The sequence below is a fragment of the Notolepis coatsorum genome (genome assembly GCF_963971535.1).
Source record: "Notolepis coatsorum genome assembly, chromosome: 1".
Lineage (NCBI taxonomy): Eukaryota > Metazoa > Chordata > Actinopteri > Aulopiformes > Paralepididae > Notolepis > Notolepis coatsorum.
The window spans coordinates 82,389,152-82,406,651 of record NC_140165.1 but is presented as its reverse complement, the minus strand read 5'-3'; the positions used below and the strand labels follow the sequence as shown (position 1 = coordinate 82,406,651).

Below are 17,500 nucleotides of genomic sequence, written 5' to 3'. Positions count from 1 at the left end.
CATTGTGCAATAAACAAGTAAACAAAGTAGGGCATATCGGCATTTGTACATGAGTTATTCTGAGTCAACTTATTGTCTGTTGTTGCTACGCAACTTCACTTGACTTGAAAAGACTTGATACCTCCCCCCATGCCCAACGATTAAAAATTAACGTTATTAAATGTATATATATTAATTCATTTTGCGCGAATCCACACTTCATTTCCCAGACCCACTTTGTTTTGAAACAACCAATCACGTTGCGCGATAGCACGAGCGATCCACAGTCAGTAATAATGTTACAGCTGAGTTCACGGCGAAATGTGAGTTCAGCCTCCTCTGAACAAGCCCCCAGGAAGCTACAATGTGAGAGCAGAGTATTTAGCTTCATATGTTTAGTTTATTTTATTTATTTAGCACATTATTTAAAAAAACAGTGCTAGGAGGGAACGAAGCCCAAAGGGCATGTACAAAGTTCCACTCCCATCTCATTGTCCATAAACAATATGAACGAAATACATGTGTAGCAAGGTCTTCTACACACTATAGCGAAAACATGGAAGATTGACACGAGTCAGTAACAAGAACAATTATTATTATTTTTTTTGATATACAGCAACCTAATTATATACTTCAGGCTAAGTTTTGCCAATAATATTACTCAGCTCAATGAGCTTAGTCCAGCTCAATACATACAATTGTTAAGGGGGTGCAGACCTGAGAAATACTTTCGTCTTGTTTACATCAGGGTCCCCCAACAATTAGCATTTCAATGGTGTGTGGGGGGTTGCCAATCCAATGTGACACCTTCACAGGCTAGTCTTTCTCTGCTCTGCATCCCCTTAAACATTTTGTGTGTATTGAGCCATACTGTATTGTACCCATTCTGCAATCAGTTAAATAAAGTTTTCATTAATTCATTCTGTCCATCTGTCTCTCTCACTTGTTTAATCTTTCACTGCAACACTGGTTCTCTCGCAAAACCCCAAACGTTACAATGCCCGCTACGATTGTGCAATAAAACAATAGTTTCGTTTGAGTTTACTCAGTTTATTTGATCAGGGACAGTGCATATCAATCAACAGTTATACATTTATAAATGAATACAATTACAGAAGAAAAAACATTATTATCAAACCAGATTGGAGGAGTGTAAAGGGGATAGTAAGAGACTATGGAAAACATTGAATGAACCATTTGACATTGCAACTCATTTCAACAATTACTTTGTTTCCAAGGTAAACACAATTATAAATCAAATGTTGCCAATGAGTGGTAAGCTGTCAGACTCTGTAATTAAAAAACATATAATGTATGACAAGAAATGCCGATTTAAATTTAAATGCACAAGTCCAAATGATATTGAAAAGCTCCTCCTATCACTTAAACCAGATAAACCTTGCAGTGTTGATAATCTGAATGGAACACTGCTACAAATCTCTGCAAAATGTGTGGCTAAGCCACTATCACATATTTGATTTGTATGTTTTTTGTTTAATGCCCTTGTTTTTATGTTGAAACGTGTTGTGTGCCGTGTTGGTCAGGACTCCCTGGAAGAAGATATATTGTATCTCAATGGGACATTCCTGGATAAATAAAGGATATAAAAAAAAAATAGAAAAGAAAATAGCTGACACTTTTATCCAAAGCGACTTACAAGTTCTGTTCGACAACTTGTAACTTCTCAGTTACAGTGGGTGACAATATTGTCACAAGGAAAGATGAAATTACCTACCTGGGTTCCATCCTAGAGGCTAATCTCTCCTGTGACAAAATTATTAAACAATTATTAAACACGTTACATACAAAACTGTCTCTTCTGTTATTCAAGTGTTCTGATGGGAATGGTGTATTGTACCACACATAAAAATAGGGAAAAACAATGTCCAGGCACGCACTCCAGGTTTTTCCAAATTTATTGGCAGCCTGAAATCATATCATGACGTTTCGGTGTGAAACGTTTGACCAATTACTTGACAAATGACCTGTCGACCAAGATGGCCACAAGAACAAGAAAATACAATAAAATGTAATATAACAAGCTGTACGCAATGTATATAAAGAAACAAGAGGAATTAAAATACAATTATATAGGATATAGTGTGTTTTGTCTCAAGTGCCATGCTTTCTCAAAATCCTGCAAAACTGAAGATGTCCTCCACAAAAAAACTCAACATTGTGATTGTGCAAAATACAATAAGTAAATACCCTAGAAGCAGTGGATATTGACACATTGAATGCATAACATAGGAAGGTTGTAGAAACATTAAGCCTTAGTCGCATCAATGTCAGCATCAGCATCTTGAATGGATTAAGCGACTTCTTCACAGGAAGGTGGGGACTAAGGTATGCATAGAGTGCTAACAAAATCTGGAATGTAGGTAGACCAGTGAAAAATAAAACCTTCTCATCTTTACCCACAAATGCACTTTGGTCATAGGTAGAGGACAACTGTTTCACATCAGAACGCAACTGAAGGTTTTCCGCTCTCAGATTTATAACTTCATTGGTCATAGAATAAATAAAATCACCAGTCATATCAGTTTGAGTACCTATACTGCACACATTATCACTTGCAGCAGAATCATCAGCAGCAGCTGGTATGTCCATAAGAAGCAAGGCATGGGCAGCATCCACCTTCAGTTTCTGCTGGGTACGATTCACACGCCGTTGGTATTGTGTTTCTTTAGGTGGTTGCAGAGAAGAAGGCTGTTGCTTTCCGGTCATATTTACAGATGGCACCCAATCTGGGTCATCTTTCTTGTACAGGTGACACTTTTTACCTGGAATACAATAATGAAAAATATAGCACACTTTAGACGCTACATTTTAGGAACATTTACAGAAACGGAGTCTTACACTGTAGTAGGTTATGAAATGAGATAAGAATCATATCCAGCCTCATACTATTCCACTGTAAAATGATAGTCGCTGTTATTAATATTTCACATAACGTTACCTGACGTAACGTTACCATAACGTAAACTGAGTCTTACACTACTACTGTAGTAGGTTATGAAATGAGATAAGAATCATATCCAGACTCATACTATTCCACTGTAAAATGATAGTCGCTGTTATTAATATTTCACATAACGTTACCTGACAAGAAACACTTTGTTTTGACACTACATTTTAGGAACATTTACAGAAATGGAGTCTCACACTGTAGTAGGTTATGAAATGAGATAAGAATCATATCCAGCCTCATACTATTCCACTGTAAAATGATAGTCGCTGTTATTAATATTTCACATAACGTTACCTGACAAGAAACACTTTGTTTTGACACTACATTTTAGGAACATTTACAGAAACGGAGTCTTACACTGTAGTAGGTTATGAAATGAGATAAGAATCATATCCAGCCTCATACTATTCCACTGTAAAATGATAGTTGCTGTTATTAATATTTCACATAACGTTACCTGACGTAACGTTACCATAACGTAAAAATGAGTCTTACACTACTACTGTAGTAGGTTATGAAATGAGATAAGAATCATATCCAGCCTCATACTATTCCACTGTAAAATGATAGTCGCTGTTATTAATATTTCACATAACGTTACCTGACAAGAAACACTTTGTTTTGACACTACATTTTAGGAACATTTACAGAAACGGAGTCTTACACTGTAGTAGGTTATGAAATGAGATAAGAATCATATCCAGCCTCATACTATTCCACTGTAAAATGATAGTCGCTGTTATTAATATTTCACATAACGTTACCTGACGTAACGTTACCATAACGTAAACTGAGTCTTACACTACTACTGTAGTAGGTTATGAAATGAGATAAGAATCATATCCAGCCTCATACTATTCCACTGTAAAATGATAGTCGCTGTTATTAATATTTCACATAACGTTACCTGACAAGAAACACTTTGTTTTGACACTACATTTTAGGAACATTTACAGAAACGGAGTCTTACACTGTAGTAGGTTATGAAATGAGATAAGAATCATATCCAGCCTCATACTATTCCACTGTAAAATGATAGTTGCTGTTATTAATATTTCACATAACGTTACCTGACAAGAAACACTTTGTTTTGACACTACATTTTAGGAACATTTACAGAAACGGAGTCTTACACTGTAGTAGGTTATGAAATGAGATAAGAATCATATCCAGCCTCATACTATTCCACTGTAAAATGATAGTTGCTAAGTTGCTAACAGTTGCTGTTATTAATATTTCACATAACGTTACCTGACGTAACGTTACCATAACGTAAACTGAGTCTTACACTACTACTGTAGTAGGTTATGAAATGAGATAACAATCATATCCAGCATCATACTATTCCACTGTAAAATGATAGTTGCTGTTATTAATATTTCACATAACGTTACCTGACGTAACGTTACCATAACGTAAACTGAGTCTTACACTACTACTGTAGTAGGTTATGAAATGAGATAACAATCATATCCAGCCAAGAATATATTTCACATTACCTGACAAGAAATGCGCAGAACAAACTCGAATGTTGACAAGAGTCTTGCCATGGAAATCCTGGTTCAGTTTGGCCAACCACAAACGTCTCCTTTCCTGAGACAATTGTTTGCCCTCTTCTCCTTGATTTGTGATGACAATTGGCAATCTGAAGAACTCCAAATGCTTTTCCCTATCCGACCTATTAGTACAGCCAAGAACACGGCAATAATTGACCATTTTGAGCAAAAATGAACTTGAAGAGTTGCTAGTTCGATGCAATCACGCGTTGTTTACATCCAAGTTTATCGCCAAGTAGGCCGACTTCCGGTTTGATGACGCGCCGTGAGAACACTCTTAACTCATGTACAAATGCCGATATGCCCTACTTTGTTTACTTGTTTATTGCACAATGTCGCTCTATTGGTTGGATTCTTATTATATATTATTACTATTGTATTATGCACATCGTTGCGGGCAATTTAATTTAATAAATAATAAAAAAAAATATAAATATTAGAAAGGGCTGGGAATCAAACCCCGGGCGTCGGCTTGAAAGGAATGGGGATAAACCACTAAACCACGGTACTAGACAAAATATATCATTATAAATAGAGCCCACCTGGCACCTCCACTGCTAATTCGACAGGTCTTAACGGTTTCATTATTTTATTCAGCAACATTGCGTACACAAACTTATTGTTACCAAGAAGCATTACACTAACGCTTTCTTTTGATGAAATGAATGGACAAGAGAGCCGTACGTCGGCCATCTAATGAAGTTAGATTTGACACGTTTTAATATTATACACTTTGACTGCTGAATTGACACGTTTAACTTATTCATTCTTTAATTCAGCAACATTCATTCATGCAGTCTGTAGACATACTGTAGGACGTTGTAGCATCCTATGAATGAAGTCACCAGCTGTAATGGAATTGAATGGAACTCGAGCTTAGTCCAGCGCGGAGCTCCTCCAATGAATGAACAAAAGCCGGCGCGTCGGGCAGTTGTCACCAGCTGTATGAGAGCGCCCCCGCTGGTCATTGTTAACATTAACCTCGCAAAACGGCATCATAACGGCAGGCAAACAGCTGTTCCTGGACTTTTCCCAGCTGTATCTGTAGATAGATAGATAGATAGATAGATAGATAGATAGATAGATAGATAGATAGATAGATAGATAGATAGATAGATAGATAGATAGATAGATAGATAGATAGATAGATAGATAGATAGATAGATAGATAGATAGATAGATAGATATTGGCTTTGAAATCTTCTCTATCTGTCTCCTTATTTACATAACTTAATCCCACTTGTAAATATGTTAATTATGTAAGGGATAATGTATAGCTACGAGGTCATTGTCGCAAAATAATTGACCGACACAGAGTTTAAAATACCGAGGCGCAGTGCCGAGGTGTTTTAAACGTCAGTGAAGGTCAATTATTTTGCGACAATGATCGAGTATAGCTATACATTATCCCGCTTATTACATGGCTAACTTACTAACAAATATACCTAATTCATTGTACACCATCGACAAGACGAGATCAAATGCAAACGCAGTTGTTCTGTGGCTCTGTCAGCCCAAATAAAGTGATTATTATTATCGGCAGTCGGCAGGTCTGTGGTCTGATTGCACTGATGACTGAGTGCAGCTGTGCATATGCTGAGCAGCACTGATACAGTGTTGTAGTGGGCTTGATTGCGAACAGCTGAGCACAGCGGTCATTATTGCTTGGCAGAGGTCCGTTATTGTGTGATAACGGACCTCTGATGCACGCTATTGACCAATCACAAGCAAGCATTTCGGCGATTGTGAAAACGCCATGTAATAATGTTAGATAGTCCGGCTGTATTATTTCCCACGCTGTGTGAAAAAACTACAGTTTTGTTGGAGGGGAGTGGCTAAGTACTTTTGTTCTTAAGTTTCGATGACGGAGACGGGCAGAAATGACAGCTGGCATCAGGAGATTATCTTCTATCCATAAAAAGTGTATAAAAGTGTCTTCGTCGCATAAAGGCTGAATGGCAGTGTGCATAGAATAAGGCATAGATTAATGAAATTTGTTTTCTCTAACGAACGCATCTATTTCTATATTTCCTATCGATTCTCTATCTACTCCAGTCTGCAGATTTGGCTGTCAGACAGATGCACTGCCTGCGCGTAATGGAGGATAGAGAGTGGCACTTGTGGAGAGAGCTAAGTCGCAAGGTTGCATTGACGACAGACAGCTGGAGTGCCCTGATGACCGAAAGCTATGTTACCGTCACTTGCCCCTACTGTACATCACAAAGGACTGCCGAGTCACCACTGCGGTGTCGCTAACTATAAGTTTGCCGGGTTGGCATATGGCACACCACCTTGCATAACAGTTAAAAGAAGCCATTCCCCATCATTGGATACAAATCTGACTGACTGGTGAAAAGTCAATGCAGGGAGATTCCCCAGGCTGGCAAAGCTGGCAGTACCTCTGTATATCCGTGACATCAGTACCATCTGAGCGAGTGTTTTTGGACTGATTGTGACCAAGCTGCATGCGCTCCCACCTGACACCCGACCATGTCGATATGCTGATTTTCCTCAACAAGTAAAACAACGAGTAAGCGACGTTCTTACAATTTGCAACCCTGGTGGGGATTTAACCCAAAGTGAAACTGTAAGATTGTCTCTCACATCATTACGTCATAACAACAAAGCCATGTGACTGCTCTCCTGCAGGTCACCTGAAAAGGTGTTAGGTGGGGGAGGGGTTATGTGAATTGCAATGACCCTTGGGTAAAGTAGTTCAGCATGCATAGACCACTGCACTTCCGCATTACATGGAGCTTGTGAGGGGGAGGGGGAAGGGGGGGGGAACAAGAGCATGGGGGGAACAAATGAATGAATGTTGATTAGAGCCTTGACATAAGTGGTTGTAGCTACGACTGTGGGAGTCTCATATGCCTGAGAGAGAGACTCCCTGGGCATGCACCGATTGGGGAGTAGGTACGGAAAAATCTAATCAACATTCATTAATTTGTTCCCCACGCTCTCTCCCATGAGCTCAAAATACCGGAAGTGTCACGGTGGTCTATTGTTAACAGAAACAGCGCCAAGCTTTTGAAGGCCTCTGGCTAAAAAACTAGCTCATCAAAAATCGTCATGGTTCATAAGACATAGATTGAAAAGTATCTGCCCGATTTGTACAAGTGATGACTTATTTTGTACTTTCATATCATGTATAAAAAAGATTTGCAACAAGATCCTAAGGTCTGTGCCTGGTCACAATAAGTAAGTAAGTTAGTTAGTTAGTTAGTTAGTTAGTTAGTTAGTTAGTTAGTTAGTTAGTTAGTTAGTTAGTTAGTTAGTTAGTTAGTTAGTTAGTGAGTTAGCTAGTTAGTTAGCTAGTTCATTTGTCAGATATGAATATGACATGAATAAATGCCCACCTCAGTTAACCCTCTAAAGCAGAGTGTCCACGTGACACTAGACATGTTTTACAAAACTGACAGAACTATGGCCTAGAATTTTGAAATATCTAGATCGGTCTATTTCTCTCTGAATTTAGGCTGCATCTAATCCGCTGTGTATTTGTATCTGTCACTGAGCTTTTAGCCTATAGCCAATGGAAATGCTAGAAATGGTCACATGGGCTGGGAGGACCAATGGAAAAGTCATATTGTTTCTCACATAACAGAGGATAGAGAGAGGAGCTTGGCAAATGGCAAGAAGACACGAGAAGAGGTATAATGTTCAACAAGCATTGGAACTTGTTGTTGATGTTGAGGATGATCAAGAGATCATATAAATGAAAAGGACTCTGAGCCAGAATTCTGGGACAGTGATGATGACAATCATAGTGAAGGATGTGATGTGTTTGAAGCTATGGTTTGAAGTAGCCTACTCTTGTATCAATTGATCTGACAACTATATAATTTATTGTGCAGCTTGAATGAAAATTACCTGTTGATTATTCACGTGTGTAACTATGCTATTTTGATAAGATGCGAAAAAAGACATTGATAGGAGCCCTCAACAGTGTCTGCTAAAAAACACCCAGAACAATATCCAATATTTTTTAGTTTAATGTCAAATATCATATGCTCACACATAATGTATGATGGTGACTTTACACTGCGCCAGAAGTAAAGGGTAGGTTCCCCTGAATCATAAAAGGTACAACACTTGATACTGACTCAAAGAATAAGCTCAGAATTGGCAACGATATAACACTAACGGAACATAGGCCAAATGCGTCCACATTTTTATAGGATTCTATCACATTTTCATAACAATAGCACCCTGTGCCGTTTTCATTGAGGTTTCTTACAAATTAACGATGCTTTATCTTGTCCTTTATATGCCGATTATCATTAGAATCTTAAATTGTACCATATGTCCCCCTTTAGACAACATATGTAACGCTACCAGCGCACTTTTGTTAAGATAATTAGTTGGCCATTCACGGTCGCTATACCGAGGTCGCAGTATTAGTTTAACGCTGTTCAGATCACGTCGGAGAATATAGACACATCCCAGTGACCTGCGACCTGTGCTAACGCTCTTGGGAAATGCAGTGTTGTAGTTCTCAACATTTTCAGCCTTTAATTTTAAACCAATGCTGCCATCTACTGACAACAAAAAAGTGTTGTCTAATCGTCACCTTGAGAGCTACTTCCGTATACAGCGACGCCCCAAACCCATTCTAGAGATTCCCACTTTTTGCTGGGAGTGGGGCGTGGCCGTATTTGGTCCCAGACAATAAGAGTGGCTGCAATTGGTCACCGTGACGTTATGTCCAGGCGAACCTTTGTCTATGACAAACTATCTGACAATTAGACATGTTTCTGTTTTTGTCTCTGTGTCGGAGCTCGAAGGTTTGACTGAGTTACTCTCCTGCAGGTCTCTGTGTCGGAGCTCGAAGGTTTGACTGAGTTACTCTCCTGCAGGTCTCTGTGTCGGAGCTCGAAGGTTTGACTGAGTTACTCTCCTGCAGGTCTCTGTGTCGGAGCTCGAAGGTTTGACTGAGTTACTCTCCTGCAGGTCTCTGTGTCGGAGCTCGAAGGTTTGACTGAGTTACTCTCCTGCAGGTCTCTGTGTCGGAGCTCGAAGCAGCGCTGTGAGGCCGTGCTCGGCATCGTGGGACTGCAGTGGCCCGAGGACGCCGACTGCAGCCAGTTTCCTGAAGAAGGACAGAATATTACCTGTTTACTGCCCGAAGCTGGAGTAGATGGTAAGAGAGAGAGAGAGAGAGAGAGAGAGACACAGATGGAGAGAGAGAGAGAGAGAGAGAGAGAGACATAGAGACACAGAGTGTGTGTGTGTGTGTGTGTGTGTGTGTGTGTGTGTGTGTGTGTGTGTGTGTGTGTGTGTGTGTGTGTGTGTGTGTGTGTGTGTGTGTGTAAGACATCAGATATGAGACAGGAGCAGACAGGTGGAGGTAGAGGAGGAGAGACAGGTGGAGGTAGAGGAGGAGAGACAGGTGGAGGTAGAGGAGGAGAGACAGGTGGAGGTAGAGGAGGAGCAGACAGGTGGAGGTAGAGGAGGAGCAGACAGGTGGAGGTAGAGGAGGAGCAGACAGGTGGAGGTAGAGGAGGAGCAGACAGGTGGAGGTAGAGGAGGAGAGACAGGTGGAGGTAGAGGAGGAGAGACAGGTGGAGGTAGAGGAGGAGAGACAGGTGGAGGTAGAGGAGGAGAGACAGGTGGAGGTAGAGGAGGAGCAGACAGGTGGAGGTAGAGGAGGAGAGACAGGTGGAGGTAGAGGAGGAGCAGACAGGTGGAGGTAGAGGAGGAGCAGACAGGTGGAGGTAGAGGAGGAGAGACAGGTGGAGGTAGAGGAGGAGAGACAGGTGGAGGTAGAGGAGGAGAGACAGGTGGAGGTAGAGGAGGAGCAGACAGGTGGAGGTAGAGGAGGAGAGACAGGTGGAGGTAGAGGAGGAGAGACAGGTGGAGGTAGAGGAGGAGCAGACAGGTGGAGGTAGAGGAGGAGCAGACAGGTGGAGGTAGAGGAGGAGAGACAGGTGGAGGTAGAGGAGGAGAGACAGGTGGAGGTAGAGGAGGAGAGACAGGTGGAGGTAGAGGTGGAGAGACAGGTGGAGGTAGAGGAGGAGCAGACAGGTAGAGGAGGAGCAGACAGGTGGAGGTAGAGGAGGAGCAGACAGGTGGAGGTAGAGGAGGAGAGACAGGTGGAGGTAGAGGAGGAGAGACAGGTGGAGGTAGAGGAGGAGAGACAGGTGGAGGTAGAGGAGGAGAGACAGGTGGAGGTAGAGGAGGAGCAGACAGGTGGAGGTAGAGGAGGAGAGACAGGTGGAGGTAGAGGAGGAGCAGACAGGTGGAGGTAGAGGAGGAGAGACAGGTGGAGGTAGAGGAGGAGAGACAGGTGGAGGTAGAGGAGGAGAGACAGGTGGAGGTAGAGGAGGAGAGACAGGTGGAGGTAGAGGAGGAGAGACAGGTGGAGGTAGAGGAGGAGAGACAGGTGGAGGTAGAGGAGGAGAGACAGGTGGAGGTAGAGGAGGAGAGACAGGTGGAGGTAGAGGAGGAGCAGACAGGTGGAGGTAGAGGAGGAGAGACAGGTGGAGGTAGAGGAGGAGAGACAGGTGGAGGTAGAGGAGGAGAGACAGGTGGAGGTAGAGGAGGAGCAGACAGGTGGAGGTAGAGGAGGAGCAGACAGGTGGAGGTAGAGGAGGAGCAGACAGGTGGAGGTAGAGGAGGAGAGACAGGTGGAGGTAGAGGAGGAGAGACAGGTGGAGGTAGAGGAGGAGAGACATGTGGAGGTAGAGGAGGAGAGACAGGTGGAGGTAGAGGAGGAGCAGACAGGTGGAGGTAGAGGAGGAGCAGACAGGTGGAGGTAGAGGAGGAGCAGACAGGTGGAGGTAGAGGAGGAGCAGACAGGTGGAGGTAGAGGAGGAGAGACAGGTGGAGGTAGAGGAGGAGAGACAGGTGGAGGTAGAGGAGGAGCAGACAGGTGGAGGTAGAGGAGGAGAGACAGGTGGAGGTAGAGGAGGAGAGACAGGTGGAGGTAGAGGAGGAGAGACAGGTGGAGGTAGAGGAGGAGAGACAGGTGGAGGTAGAGGAGGAGAGACAGGTGGAGGTAGAGGAGGAGAGACAGGTGGAGGTAGAGGAGGAGCAGACAGGTGGAGGTAGAGGAGGAGAGACAGGTGGAGGTAGAGGAGGAGCAGACAGGTGGAGGTAGAGGAGGAGCAGACAGGTGGAGGTAGAGGAGGAGAGACAGGTGGAGGTAGAGGAGGAGAGACAGGTGGAGGTAGAGGAGGAGAGACAGGTGGAGGTAGAGGAGGAGCAGACAGGTGGAGGTAGAGGAGGAGAGACAGGTGGAGGTAGAGGAGGAGAGACAGGTGGAGGTAGAGGAGGAGCAGACAGGTGGAGGTAGAGGAGGAGAGACAGGTGGAGGTAGAGGAGGAGAGACAGGTGGAGGTAGAGGAGGAGAGACAGGTGGAGGTAGAGGAGGAGCAGACAGGTAGAGGAGGAGCAGACAGGTGGAGGTAGAGGAGGAGCAGACAGGTGGAGGTAGAGGAGGAGAGACAGGTGGAGGTAGAGGAGGAGAGACAGGTGGAGGTAGAGGAGGAGAGACAGGTGGAGGTAGAGGAGGAGAGACAGGTGGAGGTAGAGGAGGAGCAGACAGGTGGAGGTAGAGGAGGAGAGACAGGTGGAGGTAGAGGAGGAGCAGACAGGTGGAGGTAGAGGAGGAGAGACAGGTGGAGGTAGAGGAGGAGAGACAGGTGGAGGTAGAGGAGGAGAGACAGGTGGAGGTAGAGGAGGAGAGACAGGTGGAGGTAGAGGAGGAGAGACAGGTGGAGGTAGAGGAGGAGAGACAGGTGGAGGTAGAGGAGGAGAGACAGGTGGAGGTAGAGGAGGAGAGACAGGTGGAGGTAGAGGAGGAGCAGACAGGTGGAGGTAGAGGAGGAGAGACAGGTGGAGGTAGAGGAGGAGAGACAGGTGGAGGTAGAGGAGGAGAGACAGGTGGAGGTAGAGGAGGAGCAGACAGGTGGAGGTAGAGGAGGAGAGACAGGTGGAGGTAGAGGAGGAGAGACAGGTGGAGGTAGAGGAGGAGCAGACAGGTGGAGGTAGAGGAGGAGAGACAGGTGGAGGTAGAGGAGGAGCAGACAGGTGGAGGTAGAAGAGGAGAGACAGGTGGAGGTAGAGGAGGAGCAGACAGGTGGAGGTAGAGGAGGAGAGACAGGTGGAGGTAGAGGAGGAGAGACAGGTGGAGGTAGAGGAGGAGCAGACAGGTGGAGGTAGAGGAGGAGAGACAGGTGGAGGTAGAGGAAGAGAGACAGGTGGAGGTAGAGGAGGATGAGAGACAGGTGGAGGTAGAGGAGGAGAGACAGGTGGAGGTAGAGGAGGAGAGACAGGTGGAGGTAGAGGAGGAGCAGACAGGTGGAGGTAGAGGAGGAGAGACAGGTGGAGGTAGAGGAGGAGAGACAGGTGGAGGTAGAGGAGGAGCAGACAGGTGGAGGTAGAGGAGGAGAGACAGGTGGAGGTAGAGGAAGAGAGACAGGTGGAGGTAGAGGAGGAGGAGAGACAGGTGGAGGTAGAGGAGGAGAGACAGGTGGAGGTAGAGGAGGAGAGACAGGTGGAGGTAGAGGAGGAGCAGACAGGTGGAGGTAGAGGAGGAGAGACAGGTGGAGGTAGAGGAGGAGAGACAGGTGGAGGTAGAGGAGGAGAGACAGGTGGAGGTAGAGGAGGAGCAGACAGGTGGAGGTAGAGGAGGAGCAGACAGGTGGAGGTAGAGGAGGAGAGACAGGTGGAGGTAGAGGAGGAGAGACAGGTGGAGGTAGAGGAGGAGAGACAGGTGGAGGTAGAGGAGGAGAGACAGGTGGAGGTAGAGGAGGAGAGACAGGTGGAGGTAGAGGAGGAGAGACAGGTGGAGGTAGAGGAGGAGAGACAGGTGGAGGTAGAGGAGGAGAGACAGGTGGAGGTAGAGGAGGAGAGACAGGTGGAGGTAGAGGAGGAGAGACAGGTGGAGGTAGAGGAGGAGAGACAGGTGGAGGTAGAGGAGGAGAGACAGGTGGAGGTAGAGGAGGAGCAGACAGGTGGAGGTAGAGGAGGAGCAGACAGGTGGAGGTAGAGGAGGAGAGACAGGTGGAGGTAGAGGAGGAGCAGACAGGTGGAGGTAGAGGAGGAGCAGACAGGTGGAGGTAGAGGAGGAGCAGACAGGTGGAGGTAGAGGAGGAGAGACAGGTGGAGGTAGAGGAGGAGCAGACAGGTGGAGGTAGAGGAGGAGAGACAGGTGGAGGTAGAGGAGGAGAGACAGGTGGAGGTAGAGGAGGAGAGACAGGTGGAGGTAGAGGAGGAGCAGACAGGTGGAGGTAGAGGAGGAGAGACAGGTGGAGGTAGAGGAGGAGCAGACAGGTGGAGGTAGAGGAGGAGAGACAGGTGGAGGTAGAGGAGGAGGAGAGACAGGTGGAGGTAGAGGAGGAGAGACAGGTGGAGGTAGAGGAGGAGAGACAGGTGGAGGTAGAGGAGGAGCAGACAGGTGGAGGTAGAGGAGGAGGAGAGACAGGTGGAGGTAGAGGAGGAGAGACAGGTGGAGTAGAGGAGGAGAGACAGGTGGAGGTAGAGGAGGAGAGACAGGTGGAGGTAGAGGAGGAGAGACAGGTGGAGGTAGAGGAGGAGCAGACAGGTGGAGGTAGAGGAGGAGGAGAGACAGGTGGAGGTAGAGGAGGAGAGACAGGTGGAGGTAGAGGAGGAGAGACAGGTGGAGGTAGAGGAGGAGAGACAGGTGGAGGTAGAGGAGGAGAGACAGGTGGAGGTAGAGGAGGAGCAGACAGGTGGAGGTAGAGGAGGAGAGACAGGTGGAGGTAGAGGAGGAGCAGACAGGTGGAGGTAGAGGAGGAGCAGACAGGTGGAGGTAGAGGAGGAGAGACAGGTGGAGGTAGAGGAGGAGCAGACAGGTGGAGGTAGAGGAGGAGAGACAGGTGGAGGTAGAGGAGGAGAGACAGGTGGAGGTAGAGGAGGAGAGACAGGTGGAGGTAGAGGAGGAGAGACAGGTGGAGGTAGAGAGGAGAGACAGGTGGAGGTAGAGGAGGAGAGACAGGTGGAGGTAGAGGAGGAGAGACAGGTGGAGGTAGAGGAGGAGAGACAGGTGGAGGTAGAGGAGGAGAGACAGGTGGAGGTAGAGGAGGAGAGACAGGTGGAGGTAGAGGAGGAGCAGACAGGTGGAGGTAGAGGAGGAGAGACAGGTGGAGGTAGAGGAGGAGAGACAGGTGGAGGTAGAGGAGGAGAGACAGGTGGAGGTAGAGGAGGAGAGACAGGTGGAGGTAGAGGAGGAGAGACAGGTGGGAGGGTAGAGGAGAGCAGACAGGTGGAGGTAGAGGAGGAGAGACAGGTGGAGGTAGAGGAGGAGCAGACAGGTGGAGGTAGAGGAGGAGCAGACAGGTGGAGGTAGAGGAGGAGCAGACAGGTGGAGGTAGAGGAGGAGAGACAGGTGGAGGTAGAGGAGGAGAGACAGGTGGAGGTAGAGGAGGAGAGACAGGTGGAGGTAGAGGAGGAGAGACAGGTGGAGGTAGAGGAGGAGAGACAGGTGGAGGTAGAGGAGGAGAGACAGGTGGAGGTAGAGGAGGAGAGACAGGTGGAGGTAGAGGAGGAGAGACAGGTGGAGGTAGAGGAGGAGAGACAGGTGGAGGTAGAGGAGGAGCAGACAGGTGGAGGTAGAGGAGGAGCAGACAGGTGGAGGTAGAGGAGGAGAGACAGGTGGAGGTAGAGGAGGAGAGACAGGTGGAGGTAGAGGAGGAGCAGACAGGTGGAGGTAGAGGAGGAGAGACAGGTGGAGGTAGAGGAGGAGAGACAGGTGGAGGTAGAGGAGAGAGACAGGTGGAGGTGAGGAGGAGAGAGACAGGTGGAGGTAGAGGAGGAGAGACAGGTGGAGGTAGAGGAGGAGAGACAGGTGGAGGTAGAGGAGGAGAGACAGGTGGAGGTAGAGGAGGAGAGACAGGTGGAGGTAGAGGAGGAGCAGACAGGTGGAGGTAGAGGAGGAGAGACAGGTGGAGGTAGAGGAGGAGAGACAGGTGGAGGTAGAGGAGGAGCAGACAGGTGGAGGTAGAGGAGGAGAGACAGGTGGAGGTAGAGGAGGAGAGACAGGTGGAGGTAGAGGAGGAGCAGACAGGTGGAGGTAGAGGAGGAGAGACAGGTGGAGGTAGAGGAGGAGAGACAGGTGGAGGTAGAGGAGGAGAGACAGGTGGAGGTAGAGGAGGAGAGACAGGTGGAGGTAGAGGAGGAGCAGACAGGTGGAGGTAGAGGAGGAGCAGACAGGTGGAGGTAGAGGAGGAGAGACAGGTGGAGGTAGAGGAGGAGCAGACAGGTGGAGGTAGAGGAGGAGCAGACAGGTGGAGGTAGAGGAGGAGAGACAGGTGGAGGTAGAGGAGGAGCAGACAGGTGGAGGTAGAGGAGGAGAGACAGGTGGAGGTAGAGGAGGAGCAGACAGGTGGAGGTAGAAGAGGAGAGACAGGTGGAGGTAGAGGAGGAGAGACAGGTGGAGGTAGAGGAGGAGCAGACAGGTGGAGGTAGAGGAGGAGAGACAGGTGGAGGTAGAGGAGGAGCAGACAGGTGGAGGTAGAGGAGGAGAGACAGGTGGAGGTAGAGGAGGAGAGACAGGTGGAGGTAGAGGAGGAGCAGACAGGTGGAGGTAGAGGAGGAGCAGACAGGTGGAGGTAGAGGAGGAGAGACAGGTGGAGGTAGAGGAGGAGCAGACAGGTGGAGGTAGAGGAGGAGAGACAGGTGGAGGTAGAGGAGGAGAGACAGGTGGAGGTAGAGGAGGAGCAGACAGGTGGAGGTAGAGGAGGAAGACAGGTGGAGGTAGAGGAGGAGAGACAGGTGGAGGTAGAGGAGGAGAGACAGGTGGAGGTAGAGGAGGAGCAGACAGGTGGAGGTAGAGGAGGAGAGACAGGTGGAGGTAGAGGAGGAGCAGACAGGTGGAGGTAGAGGAGGAGAGACAGGTGGAGGTAGAGGAGGAGAGACAGGTGGAGGTAGAGGAGGAGAGACAGGTGGAGGTAGAGGAGGAGCAGACAGGTGGAGGTAGAGGAGGAGCAGACAGGTGGAGGTAGAGGAGGAGAGACAGGTGGAGGTAGAGGAGGAGCAGACAGGTGGAGGTAGAGGAGGAGCAGACAGGTGGAGGTAGAGGAGGAGAGACAGGTGGAGGTAGAGGAGGAGAGACAGGTGGAGGTAGAGGAGGAGAGACAGGTGGAGGTAGAGGAGGAGAGACAGGTGGAGGTAGAGGAGGAGCAGACAGGTGGAGGTAGAGGAGGAGAGACAGGTGGAGGTAGAGGAGGAGCAGAGAGGTGGAGGTAGAGGAGGAGCAGACAGGTGGAGGTAGAGGAGGAGCAGACAGGTGGAGGTAGAGGAGGAGCAGACAGGTGGAGGTAGAGGAGGAGAGACAGGTGGAGGTAGAGGAGGAGAGACAGGTGGAGGTAGAGGAGGAGCAGACAGGTGGAGGTAGAGGAGGAGAGACAGGTGGAGGTAGAGGAGGAGAGACAGGTGGAGGTAGAGGAGGAGAGACAGGTGGAGGTAGAGGAGGAGCAGACAGGTGGAGGTAGAGGAGGAGCAGACAGGTGGAGGTAGAGGAGGAGCAGACAGGTGGAGGTAGAGGAGGAGAGACAGGTGGAGGTAGAGGAGGAGCAGACAGGTGGAGGTAGAGGAGGAGAGACAGGTGGAGGTAGAGGAGGAGAGACAGGTGGAGGTAGAGGAGGAGAGACAGGTGGAGGTAGAGGAGGAGCAGACAGGTGGAGGTAGAGGAGGAGCAGACAGGTGGAGGTAGAGGAGGAGAGACAGGTGGAGGTAGAGGAGGAGCAGACAGGTGGAGGTAGAGGAGGAGCAGACAGGTGGAGGTAGAGGAGGAGAGACAGGTGGAGGTAGAGGAGGAGAGACAGGTGGAGGTAGAGGAGGAGAGACAGGTGGAGGTAGAGGAGGAGAGACAGGTGGAGGTAGAGGAGGAGCAGACAGGTGGAGGTAGAGGAGGAGAGACAGGTGGAGGTAGAGGAGGAGCAGAGAGGTGGAGGTAGAGGAGGAGCAGACAGGTGGAGGTAGAGGAGGAGCAGACAGGTGGAGGTAGAGGAGGAGCAGACAGGTGGAG

General features: G+C 47.9%; 1 protein-coding gene across 1 annotated transcript in view; it reads left to right on the top strand.

Moving 5' to 3' along the window:
- Positions 1 to 17,500, top strand: part of corin (corin, serine peptidase) — a gene marked incomplete at both ends in the record, with an annotated part of 124,850 nt that overhangs the window by 30,309 nt on the left and 77,041 nt on the right. Inside the window, 1 exon segment of the mRNA XM_084328781.1 lies at positions 9,507 to 9,649. Within this exon segment, the coding sequence (XP_084184907.1) occupies positions 9,507 to 9,649 (143 nt within the window).